Here is a 26,406-nt window from a genome sequence, read left to right on the forward strand (position 1 = left end):
GGTGCAATGTTAAATATGCATCATGTGTTCTCACAGCGTGCTAGTGCCATCTCTGACGGTTATTTCAGTCAAAATCCACTCATGAAAAGAATTTCAAGTACGGCGATACTCAGTATTTGCAAACATGTGTTGCTCACAAAAACTGTATTACTGTATTTCGTGCAATGATAAGTATGCATCATGTGGCCTCACAGCGTGGTGGCGCCATCTTTCACAATTATTTCTGTCAAAATAAAATCATGAAAAGCTTGCTACCATCTGTTGCATAAGGGGCCAAGCCACAATCTTTGAAATCCTATTCATAATTCTTTTTTTACCCTTTGTTTATTTTTACACGTTCATGTTAGCGTAATCTTTCGTACGGAAGACTACGATAACGCGAACGTACAATTAGCCTGCATTAGCTTTGTTTACGTTAAACACTCAGGGTGTTGTAACGGAGCCCCATTTCCAATGAAGCGCTAGCCACTTGTTGTGGAGACCCGGGTGCTAAATGATGTGTAAACGACCTGATTTTTTTTATTTTTACACGTTCATGTGAGCGTAATCTTTCGTACGGAAGATTACGCTAACGCGAACGTACGATTAGCCTGGGTTAGCTTCATGTTTACGTTCATGGTAAACATTCAGGGTGTTGAAACGGATTAAAAATGATTTACATTACTTTTAATGGGAAAGAACGATATAGGTGATTGAACAAATCGGTTTTCGAACAGGGTTCTGGAACGGATTATGGTCGAGAACCGAGGTTCCGCTGTACTATTATTCGTTACACACCTTCAAAATCTATTTGACTAGAGGGCAAGCATGTCAAACATATGGCCTAGAAACCAGACTTGGCCGGTTGCGTGATTTCATCTGACCAGCTATACATTTTTGAATATGTCCAAAAAAAAACAAGACTCGAGGTCATTTTTATCAAAAGTTGTTTTTTTGCTTTTTTGTTTTTAATAAATGCAAAACAAATGATCCCCCTCGCTGCTAGAAGGCAGTAAAGGATATAATCTCAGTTTTAGTAGGCCCAGCCTGATGTAATAATAATAATACATTTTATTTAGAAGTGCCTTTCAGGAAACTCAACGTTGCTGGTAACACATCCTGTATATACTAGGTCATTAAAACTTTGTTTGTTTGTTTTATAAAAAGAGATTATATTCTAGTGTATAGGAGAGACTATATAGTAGTGTGTGTATGAGGATATATGGCTGAGAGTATACAGTAGTAGTATGTATAGGAGTATAGTTGTATGTATAAGTAATCATAATAGTGTGCTTCAGGGTATAGTAGTGTGTATGAGAGACTATACTGTAGTTGTCAGAACCAAAACAAATGGTAGACCCAAACGTGTATCGTTTCACACAAAAGTTTATTGGGATATCGAGGAAACAAACGCCAGCGATCCGGTGCTCGCTGGACAGGGGGAGCAAGCAGCTCACGGGATCGGAGCGTGGTCAAATGGGCAAAACTGGTCGATAGCCGAGCAGGAGATCAGAGCTGGTCAAATGGGCAAAACGGGTCAATAGCCGGAGACAAACAGGAAATCAGGAACAGACGAGTAGGATACGGATGAAGACGGGACCGACGGGAACAAGAGTCAAAGTGCTTGCCTTTCATATGCAGAGGTTCGCTGACGGAGTGACCAGGAGTGACTGGAGTACAGAGTTTAAATACGAGGGGAATCAATCAGGCAGCTAGCAGCAGCTGGCGCGAAAAAAGCGGAACCAGGTGAGTGCAATGAGTAATCATGACAATAGTAGTGTTTGCGCATGGGTATGAGTGTATAAGAATATAGTTGAAAAAAGAAAGACGAAAAAAAGGCAAAATATCAGGAAAATGTAGGAACCAATAAATGGCAAAAACTTTTTTTGCAATCAATGAAAAATGAAACCAAAACTCCAACTTATTCCTATAATTTTATAAATACTTTATTTCAGTATACAAAATAAGAGTATGTACAGCCACACAAAAGTGGTTCACAATATCCATGAGTTCATAAAAATACAATATATTTTGAACTGGCTGCATGTCAAAATGTAAAAGATCCTTTTTATTTTCAAGTCCGCAAGGATAAAGAACGTGTGCGAGTTCAAAGTCGGAGAGATTTTGTGTTTGAAAAAGGACTTTCCCTTTCTTTGCTTTTTTATTCGAGCTTATGCAGAAGGAAAAACTGGACCAGAAAAAAAAACACAAATCTCAGTCCGTAGGGAGAGACAACATAGCCTCCCCAAAGCTTTAACATCACGTACTATTACTGCATCTATTCATGTATAACACACTTGTATATGACACTCACCCATATATTTCGATGAAAAATTGGTATCAAATTCCGTACTTTTCTCAACTCAAACTTTGTGATTGGATGCAATGAGAATCAAACGCTTGTCATGGCAGTGAGAGCCCCGAATCCTAACCACTAGATCACCAGATATACATATGACAAATGAAAAGGCATTGGATTTTATCTAATCACACTATTACAAGGTACAGTACCAGAGACAAATGGTGATTTTGTTATGTATTTCACGTTCCGATGATTAAAAATAAAAAATCTGTTCTATTATTTAATCTAATTAGTGACAAACATTGATTAATATGTGCGGCCATGATTAAAATCATTTATTGACAACTTAAACAACTACTACAATACCAACAACATTTACAATGTATTTATTATCAGATACACCAAAGAGTAATTTCCTTCGTCGTACTTTTTGGGCTTGTTTATATCATTCAGGACGGTTTTCTGTGTTCTTCATTCTCTAACATTCGTCTCTGGTACCATGAATGAATATAGTGCGATAATGGGGGTAAAAATCGAATGCCTTATTGTGTGTCATCCATTTCAATGGTGGTATAGATTCGGCATTCTCACCGCCGAGACCCGGGTTTAATTCCCATTGCATCCAACATTTTGCGATTGTGGTCAGCGATATATTTACCGATCAATCATTGCACAAATATGTTAATGTAAAACATTGTGTATAACATGCACCCAAACTTGAGTCCTTTTTTGGGTAAAAAGCCTGTTATAAACAAATAAATACAGTACATTTTTATTGGAAATATAAAAAAAAAAGAAAATCAGGGTGCCCCATCCACATACGGGGAATTCATGGTTAGTAACAATAAAAGGGAACTAGCCAGGAGGACGGCCGTTATTTCGCGTCCAGTAGAAACCCAACCGGCAGTTTGCAAAACCGATACTAAAAGCGATACCAATGGTGTTGAAACCAAGCGAAAAATAATGCCTTGTGGGTATTGTAGTGCTTTTGATTGAGTGTGGTGCAATTTGCAAACATATCATTCCTCGATTCGTTGGCATTTTTTGCAGGTGACGTAGCAGCACCGATGGAAACGTTGCCTTGTGGGTATTGTAGTACTTTATATTTTGTGTTTGGTGTCAATTGCATACGTATCTTTCCTTGATGCGTTAGGACTTTTTGCAGTTGACGTAGCAGCACCAATGGAAATGTTGCCTTGTGGGTATTGTAGTGCTTTTTCTGTGTTGGTCTCATTTGCATACGTATCGCTCTTCAATTCTCTGGCACTTTTTGCAAGTCACGTAGCAGCACCAATGATACTTGCAATGGCAACGTTCCACGACTTTCTCCGAGTACGGATTGTAACCTCGGCCGCAACACATTAAGTCGCAACTGTCGCTGCCGCCGGACGTCTTGTTGCAATGCCTGCAAACAAAAAAAAGAAATCAAATCAGAGGATTGAGATAATCAGTTAGGGCTGCAACCATCAGTCATCAGTCATCAATAAGATAAATAGTTGACAATCGATTCCATTTTGGACTATTGTCGCCAGACATGATTTTGCAACAGAGTGAGGCATCTCACATGATTACAATCTCTGCTGATAGCAATAGCATCATGTCTAAAGCGCTAGGAGATGGAAACGACGGCATTAACATCAAGCATTTTAGGCTGGATACAAACAATAAAAAGACTACTTGCAAAATTTGGAAAACAGACCTTGCATATCATGGCAGTAGATCCGTGACGCATGAACATTTAAAAAACAAGTTGAACAGTTGAATAAAACAGAGTGACCCGCCTCTGTAAGAGTCAAGTAACATTCAAGCCAATACGCTTTTGATGACATGCATTGAAAATTTTGTACGCATATATTTCATTTCAAGAGTCACGAGTGTTATTCCAGACCAGGGGTCGGGAACCTTTTTGACCCAAAAGAGCCATAAAGGCAAAAAATGTTGATGTAACAGAGCCACAGCATATATTTTAAGACAAAATTCAATAAAACCATCAAAACCGCTCTCCAGACAAAAGCTAATACTCCAGGATATTCTATTTCACTGTGTGACGTTAGATGATTTCATAAGATCTATGAAAAAATTATGCCAGAGAGTATGTTTTATATCAATATACCACTTAGTAATTCTCTATCCCTCGCAGTTACTTCAGAGTTTTGAGGCTGGTTTCAAAAGCAAGATGCAAGCAAAGATCTTTTGTGAAAATGTCGCAAAATACTGCAAACAAGGATACCAACGTATTTACCTTCAGTGTAGACGGCCCTGGTCAAAGAATGTGTGCGCGCGCCCTGTGGATAGCTCCATTTCTACCGCTCACCCAATCAAATTGTTTTAGCTGCTTCGCTAGAGCTTCTGGGTAAATTGGTTTGGGTTACTTTGTTTTGTGACTTATTATAATAAAATGTGTCTCAACAAGGAAAATCGTTTATGTGGAAGCTCATTAAACAATCTATCATTTAGCTATTTACAGCCAAAACTGGGTCTGTTGGTGTGACAATTTGACTTTAAACTGTTGTTAAAATTGTGTCCTATACAGTATATACTAGACCTGTACACATCTGTCTTCTCAAAGGTTCGCATGTGCTTCAATCTGCTATGCAGAATGCTGCTTGGGAGGGTGGGATGGCAGAGCTATGCCCTTGCACAATAGTATTGCCTTTTACATGCTGGTTAACTACTGTTAAAAGAAAATAACTCTGAAATTGTTTAATTGATGTTGAAAATGTCAGGAAAAAATGTTAAAATGTCATATCGTCACGTCATATTGTCAGATATAAAAAAATTGTGAATATGCTTGATGACTGTGTTTTGCTGCTGTTGGTGTCAGTGGATTTGTTCAGACCGAGGATAATCGACTTTGGCCTGGACGGATCTATTGACACTAACAAAGATGTTATATAATGACATTGTGAATATGTTTGATTGCTAATAAGATTTTCGAGAAGGTTTGTTCAAACCTCACTTTGTGTTTGCTGTTAAAAACATAATATTGGAATATAATATTGTGAATGTGCTTAATTGCTGTTGAGATTGTCATGATTGTTTTCTGTTTTTAGTGTCAATAAATTTGTTCACACCAAAAAAAAAAAATCAAGCAAAATAGTAAAGAATTAAACGGTAACTATTTCATCTCCAAGCTGTATGTACTGTATGAAAAGAGCCATATATGGTTCGTGAGCCATAGGCTCCCGACCCCTTTGCCAGACTGTGCCCGAAAAACGTTTTTGGAAATGAAATGCATGCTGTCCGAACAAAAAACGTCAGTTTGTAAACTGTTAAAAATGAAAAATGTCAGTTATTAAAAACATTTGACGTCAAACTGTTTCTTTAGTGACTGACTTTGCAGTTGACTACTAAATGTATTTCACATACTCATATTTGTTTTATTTACTTTTTAAGTGTTGCTTATGATGCTGTTCTTGGTTTATATGGATAAAAAATAAGTTTAATTTTCATTCATTTATTTATTTATTTATTGCCTGTCTCTAAAATGGACAGAGGTTTATTAATAGATTTGTGTCTCTCTTGACCCAGCACTGTGCCTAGTTAGATGTACGAATCCGCAGTATGTGCAATAGTCATGTTTTTTTGTATAGCCCTTAATCACAAGGAGTCTCAAAGGGCTGTACACACCACAGATTATTGCAAACCACAGACTAGTATGACACCATCCCCTGATCTAAAACCTACATAAGGGCAAGGAAAAACTCAAAAAGCTCAACATGTGGAAAATGAGGAAACCTTGAAAAGGGACCGCACATGAAGGTAATCCCCCTTCCAGGATGACCAGGCTGCAATGGATGTAGCATTAAAAAACATGAAATATAGGTCATTCATAAGATGTAGAATATAATTGTGTTTTAAGCCTAGATTTAAACACTGAGGTTGCAGATCGAATCTCTGGGGACAGACCGTTCCACAGCACTGGGGCCCGAATGGAGGACGCTACCAAACCTGCGGAACTCTTCTTGGTTCTTGGGATCACTAGTAGACCAGCATGTTCAGAGCGTAGGCTCCGGTTGTCGTGATTGCTAACTAGAGTCACCTGGAGCTATCACGTGGACGTCCTCTGATTGGTTTATGTTCCCTTTTTAAGCACGCTACGCCGAGACCTCTTCGTCTGAGGATTACGTTTGTTTCCTGTATGACTCTCCTGATTACATGTTCCGTCTTGATCTGTTTACCTGATTCTGCCTGCCACCGATCCGACCTGCTTCCGTCCTACGATACGATCTTCTCTCCAGTCCCGGTAAACTCGACCTGCTAGACTTCCGATCTCCGATTGGCTACCTGTTCCGAAGCTACTTTCCCGGTGCCGCTGCTGACGTCCGACGGCCATCGCGTCTCCCGCTAGCCCTGTACGCTTCCCTAAATAAAGAATTGTAACAAACGCTCTGGGGTTTCCTGTTCTGTTCTGGTCCCTCTGACATTGGTAAAGTATTTGTTTTTCATTGTACTCATTTTTATAGCATTTGCCACACCATGAAATAAACTTCATGCTCAATTTCAAAATAAAAAATACAGATCAGATTATTCGACAACTGGTTTCAACAGTTGCAACCCTACTTTCCGCTTTGTTTTGAATCAGGCAAACGGCTTCATTCAAAACATTCGATGTGGTGACCTGGACAAAGTCACAGCCTGCTAAAAGTCCACAATGGACCTTTCAAATATTTCCTCATTTTTCTTTTGCGGCGTTGCATGCTTGGGATGCTTTAGGGAGGCGAGGGACTTTTCTAAAGGGCCCCGACAGCCCCGTCATAAATCACACTGAATACACGGGCCGGCCCTTTCCCTTAAGTTTGCCCTCTCCACGTTACAGCTTGCGTTTTATGACCGCAAAGTGTTAATGAGCAGCGGAACGAGCACGCCGCTTGAGCAAATGCTGGCAGCAGGAGAGGAAAAGATTGCTTTGAAAAAGGTTGGTTTAAAATAAACATTAGTTGAAAAAAAGGATTGGTTTGAAAAAAGCTTGGTTTATGACGTCGGCAGCTGCTGGGAAATAGAAACACTCAAACCGGTTTAGTACATTTTCAAAAACGAGGTCAGCAATTGTCCTTCATTAAATTACCGTAATTTACAAACTATAAGCCCCATCAGACTATAAGCAGCACCCAAAACATTTTTTAAGGAAAAATATTTTTTACCTAGATAACCCACGCCTGACTACAAACTGCACCCAATCCATGTTTAAAGGAAAAAACTTTGTCAATATATAAACCGCGCCTGACTATAAGCCGCACATAACGATAAACCGCACCCAATACATTTTAAAGGAAATCTTTTGTGCATACATAAGCCGCAGCTAACTATAAGATGCACCAGACTATAAGAAACACCTAAAACATGATTAAAGGAAAAAAAAAATTGTACATACATAAGCCGCACCTGACTATAAGCCGCACCTAAAATATGTTTTAAAAGAAAAATATGTTGTACATAAACCACATCTGAATACAGATTGCACCCAATACATTTTAAAGGAAAAACCATTTGTGAACACATAAGCCACACCAATTATGAAACACACCCAATACATTTGGAGGGAAAAACCTTTTGTGCATACATAAGCCGCACGTGCCCACATTGAAACATGAGATATTCACATAGAAAGATGGTACACAGAAAGAGTTTTCAAAGTTTTCATAAAACACACCCAGAGAAAAAGCAGCGGACACAGCAGCTAAAGTATAACGCAACAAAAAAAAACAGTAAAAGCAACACAACAAAAACAGCAACAACAAAAAATACAGCAGCAACACATCAAAAACACGGAGGCAATACAACTAACACGGCAAAGTACACATAAGCAATATTATACAACAAAAAACACTTTAGCAACACAAGTAAAACAACAAAAAATAGCACAAAACAAAAACAAAGATGCATCACAAGTAACACAAAAACACAGCAGCAACACAACAACAAAACATGTGACACGTTTTGTTTAACACTAAAACACACCATCCCTTTAAGACTTACCATTATAAAAGAAGCGAATCATGTTTAAATAGAAACACTAACAGATCTTAATTTTTCTTCAAAGATCCAATGGGAAATATTTGACCACTAGCTGGCACTTCGTTGTATAAAAAAAACGAGAGAAAGAGACAGGGTAAGAAATGAAGATAAAAAAGAAAAAGAGTTAGAGGGAGAAAAAGAGAACAAGAAAGAGACAGAGAAAGAATTGAGCTTAAGAATGAAAGAGGGAGAGAAAGATAGAGAGAAAAAGTGAGAAAAAAGGAGGAAAAAGCAAAAAAGCAATATTCAAGTCAGTTGAATGGAGAAGGACAGGTAGTTGTGTTGTTGAACCTTGTAATATTTATTACATTTTAACAACAACCGATTTATCCCACCCTTGAAGTGCAACAAAAAGAAACAGTAACCAATAAAGTAAAATAAATATCAGCAGTAAACAATATAAAATGAGTTTAATAAATGAGTTTTAATAAATCTAACCCGAATGGTCCGTTGCAGAGATGGGAATTCCGACTTGTTTTAGAGAACCGGCGTTTTCAGCTTGCCTCACTAAAAAGAGACTGCTCTATCAGCTCCCAAATTGATTTTTAAGTTGGTTTTGTTGTTTAATCCATATATTTCCATTTATAATGTATTATTATGAATGACTTAAAAAAGGGGGTAAAATGAAGCAAAATTATCACTTAAACATTAACAATTAAAAATACAGATATTTTTTTTCTTTATAAATCTGGTCATCCTTTTTATTTATATTTAATTTTATACTTATATTTTATTTTATATTTCTATTTTATTTTAATTTTATTCTTTGTTAATGCAACATCCATTGCAGCCTGGTTTTTCTCTAGTAGTAAATACTGTTTTTGTAATCGCTATCGAAATAAGTTGTAGTCACTATTTTAAATGGTTACATGATCCCAAAAGACGCAACGTAAACAACTCGGAGGAGAGCGAAAAAAACACGTGGATGAAAACAGTGTCAGTTGTGCGTTCTGCAAGCAAAGCAACGCACCACTGTTGACCGCCAGTAATGAGAACGGATTGTAACGGCGGAAAGAGTAACTAATTAGATTACCCCGTTACTGAAAAAATAACGCCGTTATTCCCAACACTGTTTCTGAGAATCAACGATTGAAAAGAAAACAGCCTTTTAAACAATAAATCCAATGTTGGTAATGAAGTTATAGCAAAGGTTTCACAGTGTTAATATCTGTGTTTTAGTTGTTATTGCAACATCCGTTGCATCCTGGTCATCCTGGAAAGGGGATTAGCTCATGTACGGTCCCTTTTCAAGGTTTCCTCATTTTCCTCATGTTGAGATTTTTGAGTTTTTCCTAGCCTTCATGTAGGTTTTAGATCAGGGGATGGTGTCATAATAGTTTTTAGTCTGTACAGCCCTTTAAGACTCTTTTTGATTGAGTGCTATACAAATAAACATGACTTGAATGACATATTTTGGCTCACAATGTCTCTCAGCATTTGCTCAGGGTTTTAGGGTTATCCAGTGTCTTTCTGGAAGATCCGACTTTGAACTGCACTTAGATGTTTTGAAATTGTCACTCTGCTGTAATGCTAATCAAAACAGAATAAATCAAACTCGTGTTAAGGCATGTCTTTCTACAAAAGATATCTTAGAAAACTGAGAAATTTGTAGACAATGTGTATTTGGACTATGATAATGTGGAGCCAAATGGCAGTATGAGTAACACCCCCAAAAAAGACTAGGTATTTTGGTGAATTTTGAATGCACCAGAAGCAAGTAGCACACACAGTCAGAGTGAGCAAATGGGTGTCAAGTAACCTTTATCAAGGGAAGAGCTTGAAATGCTTCCAATTCTGCAAACGCTCCTACACTTGATAAGTCTTTGAGCTCTCCCGGGCCTTCTAATGAGTGCATCAGTAAGAATATGCTTGGTTTACACACATAAACGCTGTAGGTTTGATCCCCAGTCAAGGCAGTGCCTATTCTAGGATTAGGGTTTTTGTTGGAGCTAGACTAAGGGTTTCAGTTATAAACTGAGGGTTTCCCCGGTAGCTAAACTAGTAAGATGCTTGCCTTACATCCAAAATGTTGAGGGTTGAGACAGTACAAACCAAGGGTTAAGGTTTTTTTTTGGGAGCTAGGGTTAGGGGGATGGAGTTTCAATCATAAACTGGGGGTGTAAAGTGTTTTCATTGGTAGCTCAACTGGTAAGAGGCTATCCTAACACCCCCAAAAAGACTGATTTTTGGTTAATTTCCCAGGCACCGAAACAATTAGCATTCACAGTCCAGACTTGGACTGAGCACAAGGTTGTCGGGTAACCTTTATCAAGGGGAAAGCTTGAAATGTTTCCAAATCTGCGAGCGCCCCTTCATTTGATAAGTCTTTGAGTCCTCTCGGGTGGGCCCACAAATAAGTGCATCAGTCACCGTTGCAGATAAAAACACAAGCTTGGCAGTCACTGTGGTCTTCCTCAGCGACACATGCTAAGACAAGCCATAGACAGACAGAGTACTCAGTACTCTTTTTTTGGTACTCGGTACTTGGCTTGTTATCACTTGTCCCGTCAACTCAACTTTGCCACCAGTCGCTTTTCTAAAGTCAACATCCTGCATCACTTGACAGTCCAGATTGCTCATTTCCTATTTGCCGCTGAGTGGCATTGCCATTCTTTGTCTGGAGTTTTAAGAAACAATGTTCAGACATGTTTTCACACAGATCCGCTCACCCTTTTGAGAGACTGTTTGGATGAACACAAAAAAAGATAAATCTAAGTAGAATTAAGAGCTATCCGTTTTCCAAATGGAACCATCCTCATATAAGACTTATGCACATAGAGCATTGTGAAAGGATTTCTTACCTGTCCTGTGTGCCAACAGAGCCAAGTTTGTCGTTCTTGGTACAGAAGTCAGGTGAACTTTGCAGGTAGACCAGTTCGTTGTCCCTGACGGGCCTGATGTCGATGTCTTTGGGGACCAGCTGCTTTCGGGTCCCCATAGGTCTGTGGACCACTTTGGTCGCCGACAAGTACTTGGTTTTTAGGTCCATGGCGATCTCTCTCAGGTCTTGCAGGCCTCTCCAGCAGGTCCTTATGGAGCACGAGCCCGACACACCGTGACATTTACACTTCATTACCACAGACTCCCTTAATACCTGAATATAGAACAACAATAAGCGTGTCAATACTCATTCCATGCTACACCCACTATTGGCAGGTAATTTTGCTCACCTGTCTCCCGACTTCACTGTTGTGCAGGTGCATGAGCTTGTTAGCATGCGAGCCGGCACGTTTCATCTTCATGGGAGCATCCGCGAACTTTGAACCCATGAGTAATCCATAGTGCAGGTTGTCGGCACATCCCCCCCAGCGATAACCGGGCTCCGGGATCTCTGCCGGTATCGGGCCGCACGAGCACAGCCGCAAGTCTCCGGAGGTGCACGCCCTGGCGATGGTGTGGCTAATGGTGGCGGCCGAAAGGGCGTACACAAAGGCAGACTCCCGGGTACCTGGTACACCACAAAGAAAAAAAACATGAAAGAAAGAACGGTAGAGAGAAAAACACGATAGAACAATAGAGAGAACAAAAAAAAAAGAATAATAGAAAAACAGTAAGAAAAAGAAAAAAAGAAAAAAAGAAGAAGAGAGAAAAAAAGAAAGAAAAGAAGGGGAGAAAGGGAAGAAAAAGATAAAGACGGAAAAATGGAGAAAGAAAAAGAGAAAAGAAAAGATAGGAAGAAAGATGGAAAAAGTGAGAAAAAATAAAAAAAAGACAGATGGAAAGAAAGAAAGAAAAGAAAAAGAGAAAAACAAGGTTGTAGACTCCGTGGTACTTGGACAATAACACCACAAAAAAAGCAACATCTCAACAGGCTGAAAATAAAATCGCAACAATGACTTAGCACCCATTAAAAGATAGATTGCTCTTGACTGTGGACTGTTGAACTTTGAGAACTAGTGTGTGTGTTAAAAGCACACCCATGGATTTAGGATTCCCTAAACTAGAAAACATCAAATTTTCATTGCTTATTTGATTAACCCGATGAAAATGGGTCTACAACCAACACTTATCTGGTCCTATCCCTCGCTCATAGTCCACAAGCTGTTCCACAGACTTATTAAGATGAGCAAGAGTTTGATGGACTACCTGTAATTGTCACTCTTACAGTAACAGACCTGAAGAAAAAACAGTGAGCAGACCCAAGCATCCGAGAAGTGATCTGTAGGTTTCAGGCAGGACAAAAGACTGCACCAACTGCATGAAAGTAAGTCCATGAGTTGAGCTTATTATTAAGAGAGTGGGAATGGCTGGTCCTCAAAAACCATGTTGTATACCGTTGGTGCAGAAACACACTTTTGACTTTTTTTCTAACAATAAACGCGCCTGCTTTATATTTCCATAAGTAAATCTTGTTTTTTTTAATTAGCATGTCTGTGGCTTTCCCTCTTCTGTATACAAACATGCTCCTCCCACCAGTGATCCCATTGAGGGGTTTCATAGAATAACAAGAGAAAAATATTGATATTAAATCAAAAAGGTATAGGACAAGGTTTGAATAATTTTTGAGTCCAATGCCGTTCTTATACAACTTCAGAAATATCAGTTCCACTTCAAGCTCTTTGATAATCGCTAGTCTATGGACAGTCCTTAATAGTCTATTCTAGAGCATCAAAGTGAATTGAAGTCATGTCTCAACACAACGATGGATTATCGGTTAAACGAGGACCTGCTGAAGGTTCCTTGATCAACATGAAACGTATTATTGAAGATATGCGTGGTACCTCGGTCCAGGTCCGGCGGATACTTGGAGGAATGTCCGGGGATGTCGATGGAAGAGCAGTTCCAGCGCATGTCGGCGAAAGTTTTTTGACAGGTTTTTTTGACTTCACGTGCCGCTTGGATGACGGTTAGCATTAGCTCCATGTTGCTACGGCAGAGCTGAGCTTGAGAGGAGACCAGACCGGGCAACAGCTTACAGTGTTGCGTCTGGTTGATGTACAAAGTCTTGGGGCTGTGTGAGATGGCTCTGCGGAATGACACAGGTTAAAGGTTATTAGACACAAACGACTCTTCGAAACAAATGAAAAACGTTGATGGAAAATTAAATCTGCTGAGTGTTTCGAATAACATTTAGTGAGACCCCGGTGGATGGACAGTCTACGGGGGGCATGTTCCTTTGGAAGAAAATGTACACAAACGCCTCGATCTGGTGCATTTTCTAAATCCTATTCCTATCCTACCAGGTTAATTTAGGATCCACAAAAGACACTCTCTTGTCTCTGATGTTTTCTGTTAATGAGCAGAAGCGGCATTGAGATGTTCCCCAAAAGATTTCCAAACACAAATGATCTTCAATCCAACTAGATGATATCCATCATACACCCTTCATCATTTCCTTCCTCCACAGGTTTTGTGATCTTTGGCTAAAATCCACTGTCAATGGTCAATTGAAAATCTATTAGAAAAACATATTGGACAATGTCTTTTATGTGTAATATATTTCGAGGAGGGGTAGCACGGCAGCACAGTGGTCATGGGATCAAACCTTCCTGTGTGGAGTTTGCATGTTCTCCCCATGCTTGCGTGGGTTTCCTCCCGGCACTCCGCTTTCCTCTCACATTCCAAAAAATGTATGACATGTTAATTGGCCGGTCCAAAATGTCCCTAGGTGTGAATTGTCTCTGTGTGCCCTGCGACTGGCTGGCAACCAGTTCAAGGTGTCCCCTGCCCACTGCCCGGAGACAGCTGGGATGGGCTCCAGCACCCCTGCAACCCTACTGAGAATAAGCGGTGCAGATAATGGATGGATGGATATTTCGAAGAAATTTCTGATCAGCGCCAGCGAGAAAGAGCCAACGGGAGTGTCATGAAATTTGACTCCACGAAACTCATGGTCACTCTACGGGTGTTTATTATCACTTATTATTAGTATCTGCTTTGGCAGCATCAAAGAAAAAGAATTGAGTGCAGTCACTGGGCACACCTTGATTTAGCATGCTGCACGAGCTCCAATCCTATTTTTGATTCTGTCGTAAACGCTATTTGTGTCTTTAGTCTGACATTTATCCATCCATCCATTATCTCCACCGCTTTTCCTCAGAAGGGTCGTTAGGGTGCTTGAGCCCATCTCAGCTACCTTCGGGCAGTGGGCAGGGGACACAGAGACCGACAACTCACTCGCTCGTTCACACCTAGAGACAATTTGGACCGGCCAATTAACCTGACATGCTTGTTTTTGGAATGTGGGAGAAAACCGGAGTTCTCGGAGGAAACCCACACAAGCACGAGGAGAAAATGCAAACTCCACATAGGAAGATTTGATCCCAGGATCTCAGAACTGTGCCACCGACGCAATAACCACTCAGCTGCCGTGACGCCCTACTCTGACATTTATTTTTATGTAATTCACCAAGCAGCAAGCTTTGTTTTTTTGTTTTTGTTTTTTTAAACAGAAACACAAATAGCACTCTATTGGGTTAATTTAGAATTTTACTCAATTATATTTTTTAGGATTTTTTTCTCAGAATTCCACTCATCCATTTTCCTATTTTTAATTATTTTTGGCTATACAATAAAAAAGCTCTCGCGTTGGTTGGGAATGTAATAGAACAGTAATGCACATTGTATAGAAATCACTTAGCGAAAATGTCACAACGTCTCTCATTTGTTGGGAATGTAATAGAACGGTAATACACATTTCAGCAAGTAGCATGTTTATTTTGCCTTTTCTTCCCAATATTACTGGTATTGAAAATGTTATGTGCTCTACCATGAAGTTTATTACGCTGAAACAAACTGTCAAATCATCACCAGATAAAAAAGGAAATGAACATTTCTGATTTATCTTGTCATCTTCAAACACATGAATAAATTGTAATTTAGTTGAATAAACAAAGCCCATGCGCGCTCCCGCTAGGGGGGACAATTCTCGGCAGCGAGACAATTCTCGGCACAACACCGGTCAAGGCCAATCCCCGGTTGTTAGCTTAGCCGTGTTGCAGCCCTATTAATATACTGGGAGGGGTGAGTCGGACTTCATTTGGTTCAGCTGTCAGACTGATCTCTTTGAACGTTCATATGTCACTAAGCTACAGCTATGATACAAGAAAATGTGGTGCATGCATTAAATACTGAATGAGACGGAGGTAATGTTGTGGGATAATTCAAATAAAAACAATGCAACCATAATGAAGCCAACCTCGGTCCCTTTTCACCTTAAATAAATTGACCAAAATTCCTTCATTCAGTGTGTCTCACATCAAAATTAAGTGTGGTCTGACAAAGCTGGAATACAATTCAGGAAAGTGATTTGATCAATTCCAAAATTAAAAATTAAAAAAAAGACACATTGCTATTGTACACACTGTCAAACTGTTAAAAGATCCTTATTCCGTCTGCATGCGTGGCAACCTCTTGAAATTAAGAAACTCTAGATTTCATTGCACGCCCTATTTTTAAGCACGGAACACAATCTGTCTCCAGAATAGTAAAATTAAAAAAATATCCTTGTTTTAAACCAGAAGTGGCAAACCTTTACTTAAAAGGAAATTCAATGAGATTCTTGGAGTGGTTTATTTACGCACAAAGACTGTGTCTCCCTTCAAAACAAAGCAGTCGGAGGCTAAAATACGAGTCTTTAGTCAAGATTTTTATTGTTGTTTCAATTAGAAAAAATAAAACAGTAGATCTTTTTTATAAGCGGTAGACGGTTTTAAGAGACATAAAGCGGTAGTGTTTGTGAGTATGGAAAAGCAAATCATTTAAACTCTAATTCTTAACAATAAAAGCAACCAAGGATAAAGATTTTTGCATTCAGCGGTCTCTTTTCATTCCCCCGCATGAAAAAAGCACAAATCGTCTCACTCTTCTCCTTTGTCTTTGTTTTTCTAAAGTTATTACTGTTATTATTACGTACCGTGCGTCAGATTTGCATTAAGTTCCCTTTTCACATTGTACGCATTGTAAAAGCACACTTCTTCAAATACTCTTCTCCCTCGTCTTCAGCCGTGTTTGCTTTTATAAAATTGTTACTTTTATCGTATACCGTCATAAAGATTTGCATTCAGTGCTCTGTTCTCATTTTACACATTAAAAACAAATCACAAATCTTCAGATACTCTTCTCCTTTCTCGTTTTTGCTTTTCTAAAGTTATTAATTTTGTTATTCTACACGGTAATAAATGTCATTGTGTGTCTTTGAAGTGATCCCACTGTCTGGTTTAACCAAGCAGCATAAAAGTTATTAAAAAGCTTTCTGCTGCTAGCCTGAGGGACTTTGCGTTAAGCTCGTGTCTCTTTCCTGGCGTCCACCAAAACATCACAGAGGGCCCCCTTCAAGGGCCACTTCGAGGCCTACGAATCCCGAAAATGCTTGACTTATCACCAGGGCTGCAGCCATTAATCAAAAAACGTTTTTCCAACAGAGTGAGGCATCTCTACATGAATATAATCTCTGCTGAGAGTCGCTCAAGCGCAATAGCATTTCTGTTCTGAGTGCTTACCTCCAGAAAACTTGTTAAATTTTGAAGCGTTTTAGCTTGGATACAGCCAATTAATAGATTACTTAAAAAGTTTGCAAAATAGACTCTTTGTATCATAGCGGTAGCTCAGTGACTCATGAGCATTCACAGAACAGGCCGACCGACAGTTGAACCAAAATGAATCTGACTCGCCTTGGAAAGAGTCAAGTAACATGCAAGCCAACACGCTTTTGATGAACATGCATTGTACATTTCAAAGAGTTTGAGCGTTACGCCAAACTGTGCGTGACAAACCTATTTGTAATCAAATGCATTCAGTCCCCAGAAGAAAGGTCGGTTGTTTAAACGTAAAAACGCCAAACGTCCATTAAAAGTGTTTGATTTCAAACTGTTGGGAATCGTTAAGTAGTGTAGTAACTTTGCGGTTGACCACTAACACATATACATTTTTGTCGACTAATTGTTGCAGCCCTGTTATTATACTATTAGGGGTGAGTCAGACTCCATTTGGTTCAACTGTCGGACTGATCTCTTTGAATATTCATATGTCCCTGAGATACCGCTATGATACAAAGGGTCTGTTTTGCAAACATTTCAAGTAATCTTTTTATTGGATGTATCCAGACACATATACATTATACATTTTCGGCGACATGGACTAATCGTTGCAGCCCTATTGAATACACTGGTAGGGGCCCATACAACATAATATTATAAGAACATGTTCAGGGTTGACTTCAAATATCATCATTTATTCCATTTAATAGGCTGCTGCAGTGAACTACTAAAAAAGTAACGGAGTGCCAAACATAAAGTCTGGAATTGGGACATTTGTAGAAGCATCAACTGTTGATGTTGATGGCAACGTTTAAGAGGATGTACACATAGTATTTGTTTTTTTACAGTTCTACTGCTGCTAATAAGCATATTCTTGGTTTGCACAGATGACAAATGTTGTCTTGATATTAATATAGGAGTTTCATTATGGATTTATGATTCCTGATCAAGCACCGCGCCAAATTGGTGTTCGATTTTTATTTTATAGTTGTATGACTTTGCAATATAATCAAGAAAATCTGTACAATAGTTTCTGCACCATAAGGTACATATAATTATGAGGCACATCCCCCAAAAATAGTATTTTCTGATATATTTTTCACATACTGTATAGGGGTCACTGGACTGTTATCAGTACTACTATTTTCTTTTGGGTGTCCCGCTGTGTGTCTACTACATAAATACTGCAAAATTACTACAAAGCTTAATATAAAATTGTACGCAATATATAATTTTACTTGAATTTTTAGAAGAAAAACTACTACTACTACTGAAATTGTTTGTAGTATTTTTGTACTTGCTACCACAGAAATCCTACAAAAATACATCTGCAGTCATAGTACAAAATACTACTGAAATACTACAAAAATACTACCAAAAAATATTACAAACAGACTACTACAAAAATACCAAACATGCTGCCTCAGAAATGCTAAAAATTATATACATCTACAGTATTAGTACAAAACTTCACGAAAACACTACAACAGTAATAAGTCTACAGAAACATCACAAAAAAAATCTAAGACAGAAATGTCTTATTCAACTGATCATTATCAATCATTGCACTAATATATAAGTTTACGTAAATGTAGGGTACAACTGTTATACACTAATAAATAGTTCTTTTAATTGTGCCTTATGTATGAAAAATATAACACAGAGGACAATTTTTGAGGAGTGCGCCTTACAGTGTGTAAAATACGGACTTTCGCATTTCAATAGAAGAAATGAGGATATTTGAATACTTACAACCATTTGATAGCGTAGCAAACTTGAGAAAGTAGCAAAGCAGCTAGCACAGCGTGAGGCAGCATGTGAGAGCGCCTCCTCATGGTTGCAACAGGAACTGCGCTTTTAAAAAAATGCGCAAAAACATAAAATAAGCTTGCTTGCAGATTCTTCACTCCTCCACTGTCATGGCAAAGCCAGAAAAGCCTTAAGTCAAAAATAGAGAAAAAAAATAAAATTATTTGCATGCTTAGCTACATTTTCATTTAAATGCTCGCGTAACATTTACAAGAAGGAATTTTATGTCATCCTCAACCATTTGCTCCCTTATTAATGAAGGTAATTTCCCTTTTTAGGCTATAATAAACTTTAAAAACACAGTGCGGCACCTATTTACTCAGAAATACAACAAAAATCCTACTTAAAAAAAGTACAGCAGAAATATTACCATTATACACCAACATTTATATCATCAAAGAATACAGCTCTTATTATTAAGCGATAATAAAACTTAAAAGCGCAACATGGTACCTACTTACTCAGAGCAATAAAGACTATGTAAAAACAAAAACAAAGATCTTTTGTGTAAATTATTTTATTTAGCAAATAAACAGCACAAACAATTATTTCACCATCTTCTTTAGATCTTTACTACAGAATTACTACAAGAATCCGATAAAAACACGACCAAAATCTTACTACGGAAATACACAAAAAAAAAATACCACAACAGAAACTATACAAGTATACTACAGATATACAATTAAAAGTCCTAATATGGGAACGGTAGAGGAAAAAAAGCCTACTACATAATACTTAGTTTTTATTCTGTGAACAGCAACCTTGGGTGTCTAGAAAGGCGCTTTTCAAAAAATATGTATTATTATTACAGTAATACTACAAAAATCCTACAGCAGAAATACTGCTAGAATACCACAAAACACTACTGCAGACATACTACAAGATTACTACAGAAATATGCCCAAAATCCTACTATCCTAGATAGATTCTTTGTGAGAAGAATTTTATTTACCAAATAAAAAGCACTTCTTTTCAGGATCTTTTACTCCACTTGCAGTAAATTAATTGATGCTATTCATACGTTTGAGTGCAGAATTTTGCAGATATCGCATGTTCTTTAGCAATTGACGATGAAGTTGTGGTTTGATACCAGTGACCGAGACCATCTTGATTATAGCCAAAACGGGTCTGACGAGAACTGTCTTTTTTTTCTTTTTTTAAATCCTTTTAAAAAATTGTTACACGATTCGAAATGATCTAAAAATGTACAAAATGCGAGGAATATAAATTGACAGATATGCATTTGTTTATTGACTTATTCGTTATTTGACTATTTTCGATTGCACTGTTATTGACAACTTAGGTCTGATCTTGTAAATTGATTGCCTATTTATTCTTACGTCTTTCTTAACATTTTAGGTCTTTATGATGTGTTTAATCAGGAGTGCCGTGTCTAGCCTCACTGCAGAAAAGGTTCAAAGTTTTGTCTTCTGAGGTGGGTCGCAACAAGTTACATTTACTCCATTACATTTACTTGAGTAGGTTTTGGGACATTTCTTACTTCAGGTTGTATTTTTGAATCACTAGGTATTTACTGTTCAACTGTACTCTTACTCTGGTACATTGAGCCACATTGAACCCGTTACTTAAATCCCTTCCACGCAAGTATGCGCAGTTCTCTTATGCTCATTTTTTCCCCCGTGTCCTATGTGCGAGAGGCTCTCACTGAGATTCGAGCTGTGCGGCCCTTGTCCCACCCCTTTTAATGAGCCGGGTCACCAGCCAGGCAGGTAGCAAACCGGCGCGTGTGTGTGATCCGCCATGGACCCCAAATGTAAAAAGAGACAAATAACTGCACAGAAATCAAACTTGAACTGTATTAATGTGATTTTATTTACTGACTCAAAAGGTTTCCATTTTATTTTCTATAAGTGCTTGCTGTGTTTTATTGCACTCTTTTAGTTGCCCAGATAACGGCACCTTATAACCTTTGTCTTTTTCAATGTTCAAAATATAAATAACATTAAAAATTCAATTTCATAATTGCAATTCTTTAATTTTATCAAAACAAATAAATATTCTGTAATTAATTTGTATAGTAAAGGAGTTAAACTTCGGAGGTCTCATACAACAGAGTAGTTACGTCATTCTCCAGAGGATGTGCTGCAACCAACTTGGTCATTTTGATAGTGGGCATAGATAAATACATTCAACATGTTTTGAATACATTATGAGGCTTATATAAGGGTTTTAATTTCTTAAGGTGCCGAACAAATTTGTTTGTTTGTTTTTTTTTTGCTTTTATTGGGTCCAATATGGCTCTTTCAACATTTTGTGTAGCTGACCCCTGGGCTAGCTTGTTGTTCAGCCTGCAGAGCCTGTTAAAAAAAGTACTGGAGCTTTATATGTGCTACTAAAGTTATTTCTTGGATATATACTCATATTTTTTGGTGTTTATTAAGGTAGTTAAAGTTACCTTCATTATCTTAATCTATTTTGAAATTAAATCAAATTCATTGTTGATTGGATGGAATTTGATGAGTTGGTGAGCTTTTTTTTTCTTAGACTTTTGACAAATTGATGAGTAAAAGTGAAATTGTTTGCCAGAGACATCTTTTATATGCTCAGTCTGCTTTTCATCTCTGCGTTACTGAAAATTCACTCAACTTAAAGAAAAAAAAACAAAAAAAAATGATCTGCTAGATGTAGCATCCCAACCAATGTCTAATTTTCCACGGATCTGAGCGTTCACACAAAGTCGGTGAGCAACGCTTGAAACAACAGTGAGCAACAGCAACCCCAGGTCTGGCAACTAAGTCATTATGAAACATGTCCAAAACTTGACATCACGTTACATTTTGCTGAGTTTCCAGCAATACAAAAAAAAATTTCACTTTTGAATTAATTGACTAATGTATCATTGCAAAGGTTGTACGGCCTACAAACGTCATTTGTTTTTACAACAATTCTTTCACAAGATTTCCGTTTCTTTTTTTTCCTGGTATCTTTTGTCGCATAATACTAACATTGTTGGGTGCTTATTTAGTCAGTTGCACGATACAGAACTGTATTTAATCACATTTTTTAGTGGAAGTACAATGTTGGCAACAAGATTGACGTGGTATAATTGGAAATTATTTGAATGCAACACAAACTTTTTCTTCTTTTTCCCTGTTTTTTTTTCTATTTTTTAAAATTCCTTTAAAAAAAATCTCATTGTGTTTATTTTTTCCTAGCTGTTACTTTTTTCTTTTTGTTCTCCATTTACTTTTTTTCCTTTGTTTTTTTCTTTTCTTTTTTTCTGGCTTTTTTTCAGATTTTTTTCCTTTTGTTTCTTTTTTTCTCAGCTTTTCACTACTTTTTCATTTTGGTATTTTTTTTCTTCTTTGCTCTATCCCCCCTCATTTAAGTCATTTTTTGCATAGTTTTACATAATATTTGGTCATATAGGGATAAAAGAAGTAAAAAACACCTGAAGAGCCGTTTAGGACCCGAAAGAGTCGGTTCCTTTTAGTGAGCTGACCCGAAGAAGCCGCTTCTCGAAAAACTACTGATTTTACTCAACTTCGTTCTACTTCAACCTTGACTTCAAAATACCGCATTTAGAACACAACGTCAGGGAAAACCGTGTATTTTTACCTTCATGCACTGTAACTTTGACTTAATTAGCAATTTTGAGCCCTGATTTTTGTGAGCTGGCTAGATTTTCTTGTGAGCGAAAAAAGCTCTGGCTAGTGCACAATTGCACACACACGCATCTTAGAGGGAACATTGCGCTGGATAGAATTACTTGTGTGCTGAGTATGTGCATTGATCCTAACTCAGCACAATAATACAATTTTAGGCACCTGGTAGCACGGCCAGATGCAGGTAGGAAATATAATAATTAATTTTTAACTTTAAAGGCAAAGCCGGCAGACAATGACACCCTGCTTCCATGCTCGATACATTCATTTTAGCAAAAATAGATTTTGTGCATCCGATAGCACGGCAAAATTTAGAAAAGAAGTGAAAATTGAGGGATACAATGTGACTCCCATTTGGAAACTGATGCTGCTAATTGCTTCATACACTTATTAACATATACAAGAACATAATAAACTATTCGCTTTCAGTTTTGTAGCCTAAAGAATACACATGGGTGCATAATTTAAAAGCATTTCTTCTCAAATGGGGATTTGTAAGATTTCACAGTAAATTTAAAAAGAAACATCCATATTGATTCAACTATTAAATTACATCATTTTTTCGTAAACTTAACAAAAAAGAAATGTTTAATTCTACATTTTAAAAACAGATGAATATTTTAATAATCAGGAGTGGACCAAGTACAAGTTGTTTTTTTTTAATTGTGTCTTTCAAAAATCAGATTGAAATCTTTCTTGCAAACAACCCCTAAAAATGGCATAACAATGTATAAAATAACAAAATAAATCAGGTCATTTTGTTTAAAACCCACATCATTTTTGCATGATGGGTCTGAGCGTTCACACATAAAATTAGCTCAAACTGTTTAAAGTGTTGGATCTTTCCCCCTTTGTATCGTGTAGTTAAATTTATTAAAACCCATTCTTCCTAATTGTTTTTTCTTTTAAAACTAATTACTTGAATATCCATAAGCACGAATACAACTCCGTGATAGTATTTGTGGGAAATAAGGTAGGTACAATACTTTTTTAAATTGAGGAAAAGGATTTCATGAGAATTTTTTCTTAACTTTTTTTAATAAAATAGATTTGAGGAACATGTCTGTTGAAAATGTTTTAAAATTAATGTCTGACACCAATTAAATGTTTGTTTTTTAAAACTTAACTATTCAAGTTACCTAAATTTACAGTATACAGTTTTTCTTATCATTTGTGGTAATACAGGTTTTCATTTTGCTCGAGATTGTTCATGTCGTTTTGCATTCTGCTGTATTTTTTCCCCAGTTTTTCGTCAATCTTTTCCTGTTTTTAGAAAGAAATCATACAACAAATGCTTGAAATAAGCAAAAATGATCTGCGAGTGGAACAAAAAGAGTTTGACTTAAATTGCCTTGATCGTCAGAGATATTAACGTTGTGAAACATTGTATGCAATGAGATTAGACGTGGCACTCCAGGGTAAAACATGTAATAAAGACTTTCAAGAAAGAAAAAAATAAGACTACTACGCTCTAACATTTTTCTTATTTTTGATAGTAACATAAGAAAGTAGTTAATCAATAAGCAAAATATAAGAAAAGTAAGATTTTTACTTTTTATCATGTATTATTTTTTTACAGTGCAACCCAAAACAGCTTAATTAAAGAAAATGAGTTATTTCATATACTACTACATAAGCAGAAACAATAATAAGAAAATAGTCACCTGCATACTCACCAAAACTAAAGTTTTACGTTAGACTACTGCTCTAAAATCTAGACTGGAAGCTTGTAATTTAGTCTATGGCTGCTTTATTTTAAAGCGAGACCAAGTCTTTGGGTGTGAATAAAGCCCTCCAATGATCCATTACATGTCCATCTTGGTAAAAAATTGCCACTTCACTTGAGTTTTATTTTGTAATATTCGGGAGAACGCTTTTGTTTCACGCGTTAAATAGGGTGCACAATCAAATCTATCGCTTTTTAATGTCAAAAGGTTTGAATGTATGAATCTGCTGCCACCTACTGATATGTATTAATGATACAGGTAATCGGCTGATCATTGGAAAAAAGATACTCAACAATGGTACTTTATTGGTATTTTTTTACAAAGGTAAACTTGTAAATTTCTGCAGAACACTAAACAAGGTCTAATGGGACTTTGGTTAAAAAAATACTGTTCTAAAGTATGGATAAAGTAGATTCCCAGTATTCCCAGTTTGACCAACACGATATTTTCAACGGTTATGTTACACATTTCTAAATGCAGGTTATTAAATTCAAATGACATATTTGACATGATTAAGAGCAGAAATGTGAAATTGAGTTTGTCGGTGGGGCCTGACTTTCTGTTCTCAGGTGAACTGGATCACTAAAGAAAATCTCAACTAAGTTTTTAGCTGTGTTTTTCAGTATTCTTTATCATTCAGCCTACATTAGTAACCTACCCTACATATTATAATAACGGATGACAATGGATCTTTTAAAAACACGTTTAATCACAAATGGAAAAAAAATATTTTCATGTTTGGCATTGAATGTGTTACATTTGTTTTCTTTTATCAGTTGAGTGAAGGCAGTTTTACACCTGAACCAACTGACCCAACTATACAAACTCAACACTGCCCTCAAGCAACCAGAGAGAGCAATGCAAATATTTATTAAAAAAAGCATCACTTTTAATATAAATGGCCCAGAGACCCACTCCTTTTTTTGACCTATCAAAAATTTATGGCAGGCTGGATTAAATCGGCCGTATGTTTGTTAAATCATTTTAATCTTATTGATTTAATTAAGTTTATAAACATCGACACAGTCAAATAACGTGATAAGTATTGTTTTAAAAAGGGGGCTTCTTATAAGCAATTTGACGCCATTTTTAAAGTGAATTATGGTAAGGTGTCGTTGGTGAATGAAACGGCTCTATGAACCAGCTCTTGGAGGTGAACTAAGGGAACAGGCTCCCCGCTAGTCAGGAGTTGGCTCCCTTCTAGATGTTTTTCCCCGTTTTGCGATTAGTCAATAGGCATGATCTTTTTCTGGGATTTCAGTGTTGTTATATTTAAACTAGTTGAGTATAAAAAAAGGTTAAAATTATATATTTTTGGTAGCTTTTCTAAAAATCTTGTGTTTCTCGTGTTTTGGAGGATCATGCGTTTCACCATTAGCTTTTTTTTTTTTACACAAAAATTCAACATTGATGTACATCATAGTTTAGTTGTTGCACTACCATTTTTAAATTGACATGTTGTTGTTTTTTAGGGATTCTTTGTTGATTGACTTTGGAGTTGCTTGGTTAAAAAAGTTCAAAGTTTAAACGAGTTTAAAGTTTATTGTGGAGTGAAAATAGATTCTACTAATTTAGTAGTATAGTGCTTTAAAAAAAGTATAAATTGTGTGCAAAATGCTACATTATTGGCAATATACCGATTACATTTTTCTTTTTGGGATAAAATATCATTTTTTCTTGCTTTTTTCTTTAACTCTCCTGCTTCATCCTTTTTATTGCCATTTTTACTTTTTGCTATAGTTCCCACCTTTTTAAGCCATTACGTGCATTCTGTTGAATAGTAATTGTTAATATAAGGATTAAATAAAGAAAAATGATCTAAAGAGCCGGTTTGCAGCTGACATAGCCGGCTCCTTTTTAGTGAGCCGAGCAGAAAGAACCGCTTCTCCAAAAGAGTCGCAATGGCCATCACATCTCATTTCACCCCCCTAAAAAAGCTCTAAAATGTTGTTTTAGAAGGCGCAACTTACCTTTTGGCAGTCTTCCGCGTGAAATGAAAAAATATTGGAGGGGGGAAATCATACGCACCAAGTCCAAATATCCTATGACAGAAACGAAATAGCGTACGTCTCTTTATTTGGAGACAAAAGTGTGGAGGGAAAAATCCAAAAATCAAAATAAATCCGGTCAGGTTGGCATCATCCCGTGGTGGATCTCGTTGAGTCAAAAGTGAGTGAGAAGAAAGCTAACTCGGTCGAGTTGTGAAGTTTTTGCCAGCCCACTTTTGCAAGTGATGTCAGCAGCAAATTAGCATAAGAAAGAAGCGCCAATAAACATTGACAATTGGCATTAACATCCACATTCAGGGCAACGGTGTATTCCGAATTTGGAATGTACTAGTCTCCTTGATTTATCACAACCGATAGTACAACAATGACTTCAAGATAGCATACAAGCCAAACTTTTGACATTACAAAGCAGTACATTTGCTCAAGAACCCTATTTTTACGAACAAACACTATCAC

General features: G+C 37.2%; 1 protein-coding gene across 1 annotated transcript; it reads right to left on the bottom strand.

Moving 5' to 3' along the window:
• Positions 1-1,909: 1,909 nt before the first annotated feature.
• wnt11 (wingless-type MMTV integration site family, member 11) lies at positions 1,910-26,406 on the bottom strand. The gene is made up of 6 exons (XM_088321563.1): positions 25,912-26,406; positions 18,529-18,714; positions 13,021-13,265; positions 11,470-11,747; positions 11,101-11,393; positions 1,910-3,686 (listed from the first exon to the last, which is right to left on the bottom strand). The coding sequence occupies exons 2-6, from the start codon at positions 18,609-18,611 to the stop codon at positions 3,512-3,514; spliced, it is 1,074 nt and encodes a 357-aa protein (XP_088177689.1). The 5' UTR covers positions 18,612-18,714; positions 25,912-26,406; the 3' UTR covers positions 1,910-3,511.

This window comes from Urocampus carinirostris, chromosome 17 (assembly GCF_059441175.1).
Source record: "Urocampus carinirostris isolate Australia breed hairy pipefish chromosome 17, RoL_Ucar_1.0, whole genome shotgun sequence".
NCBI lineage: Eukaryota > Metazoa > Chordata > Actinopteri > Syngnathiformes > Syngnathidae > Urocampus > Urocampus carinirostris.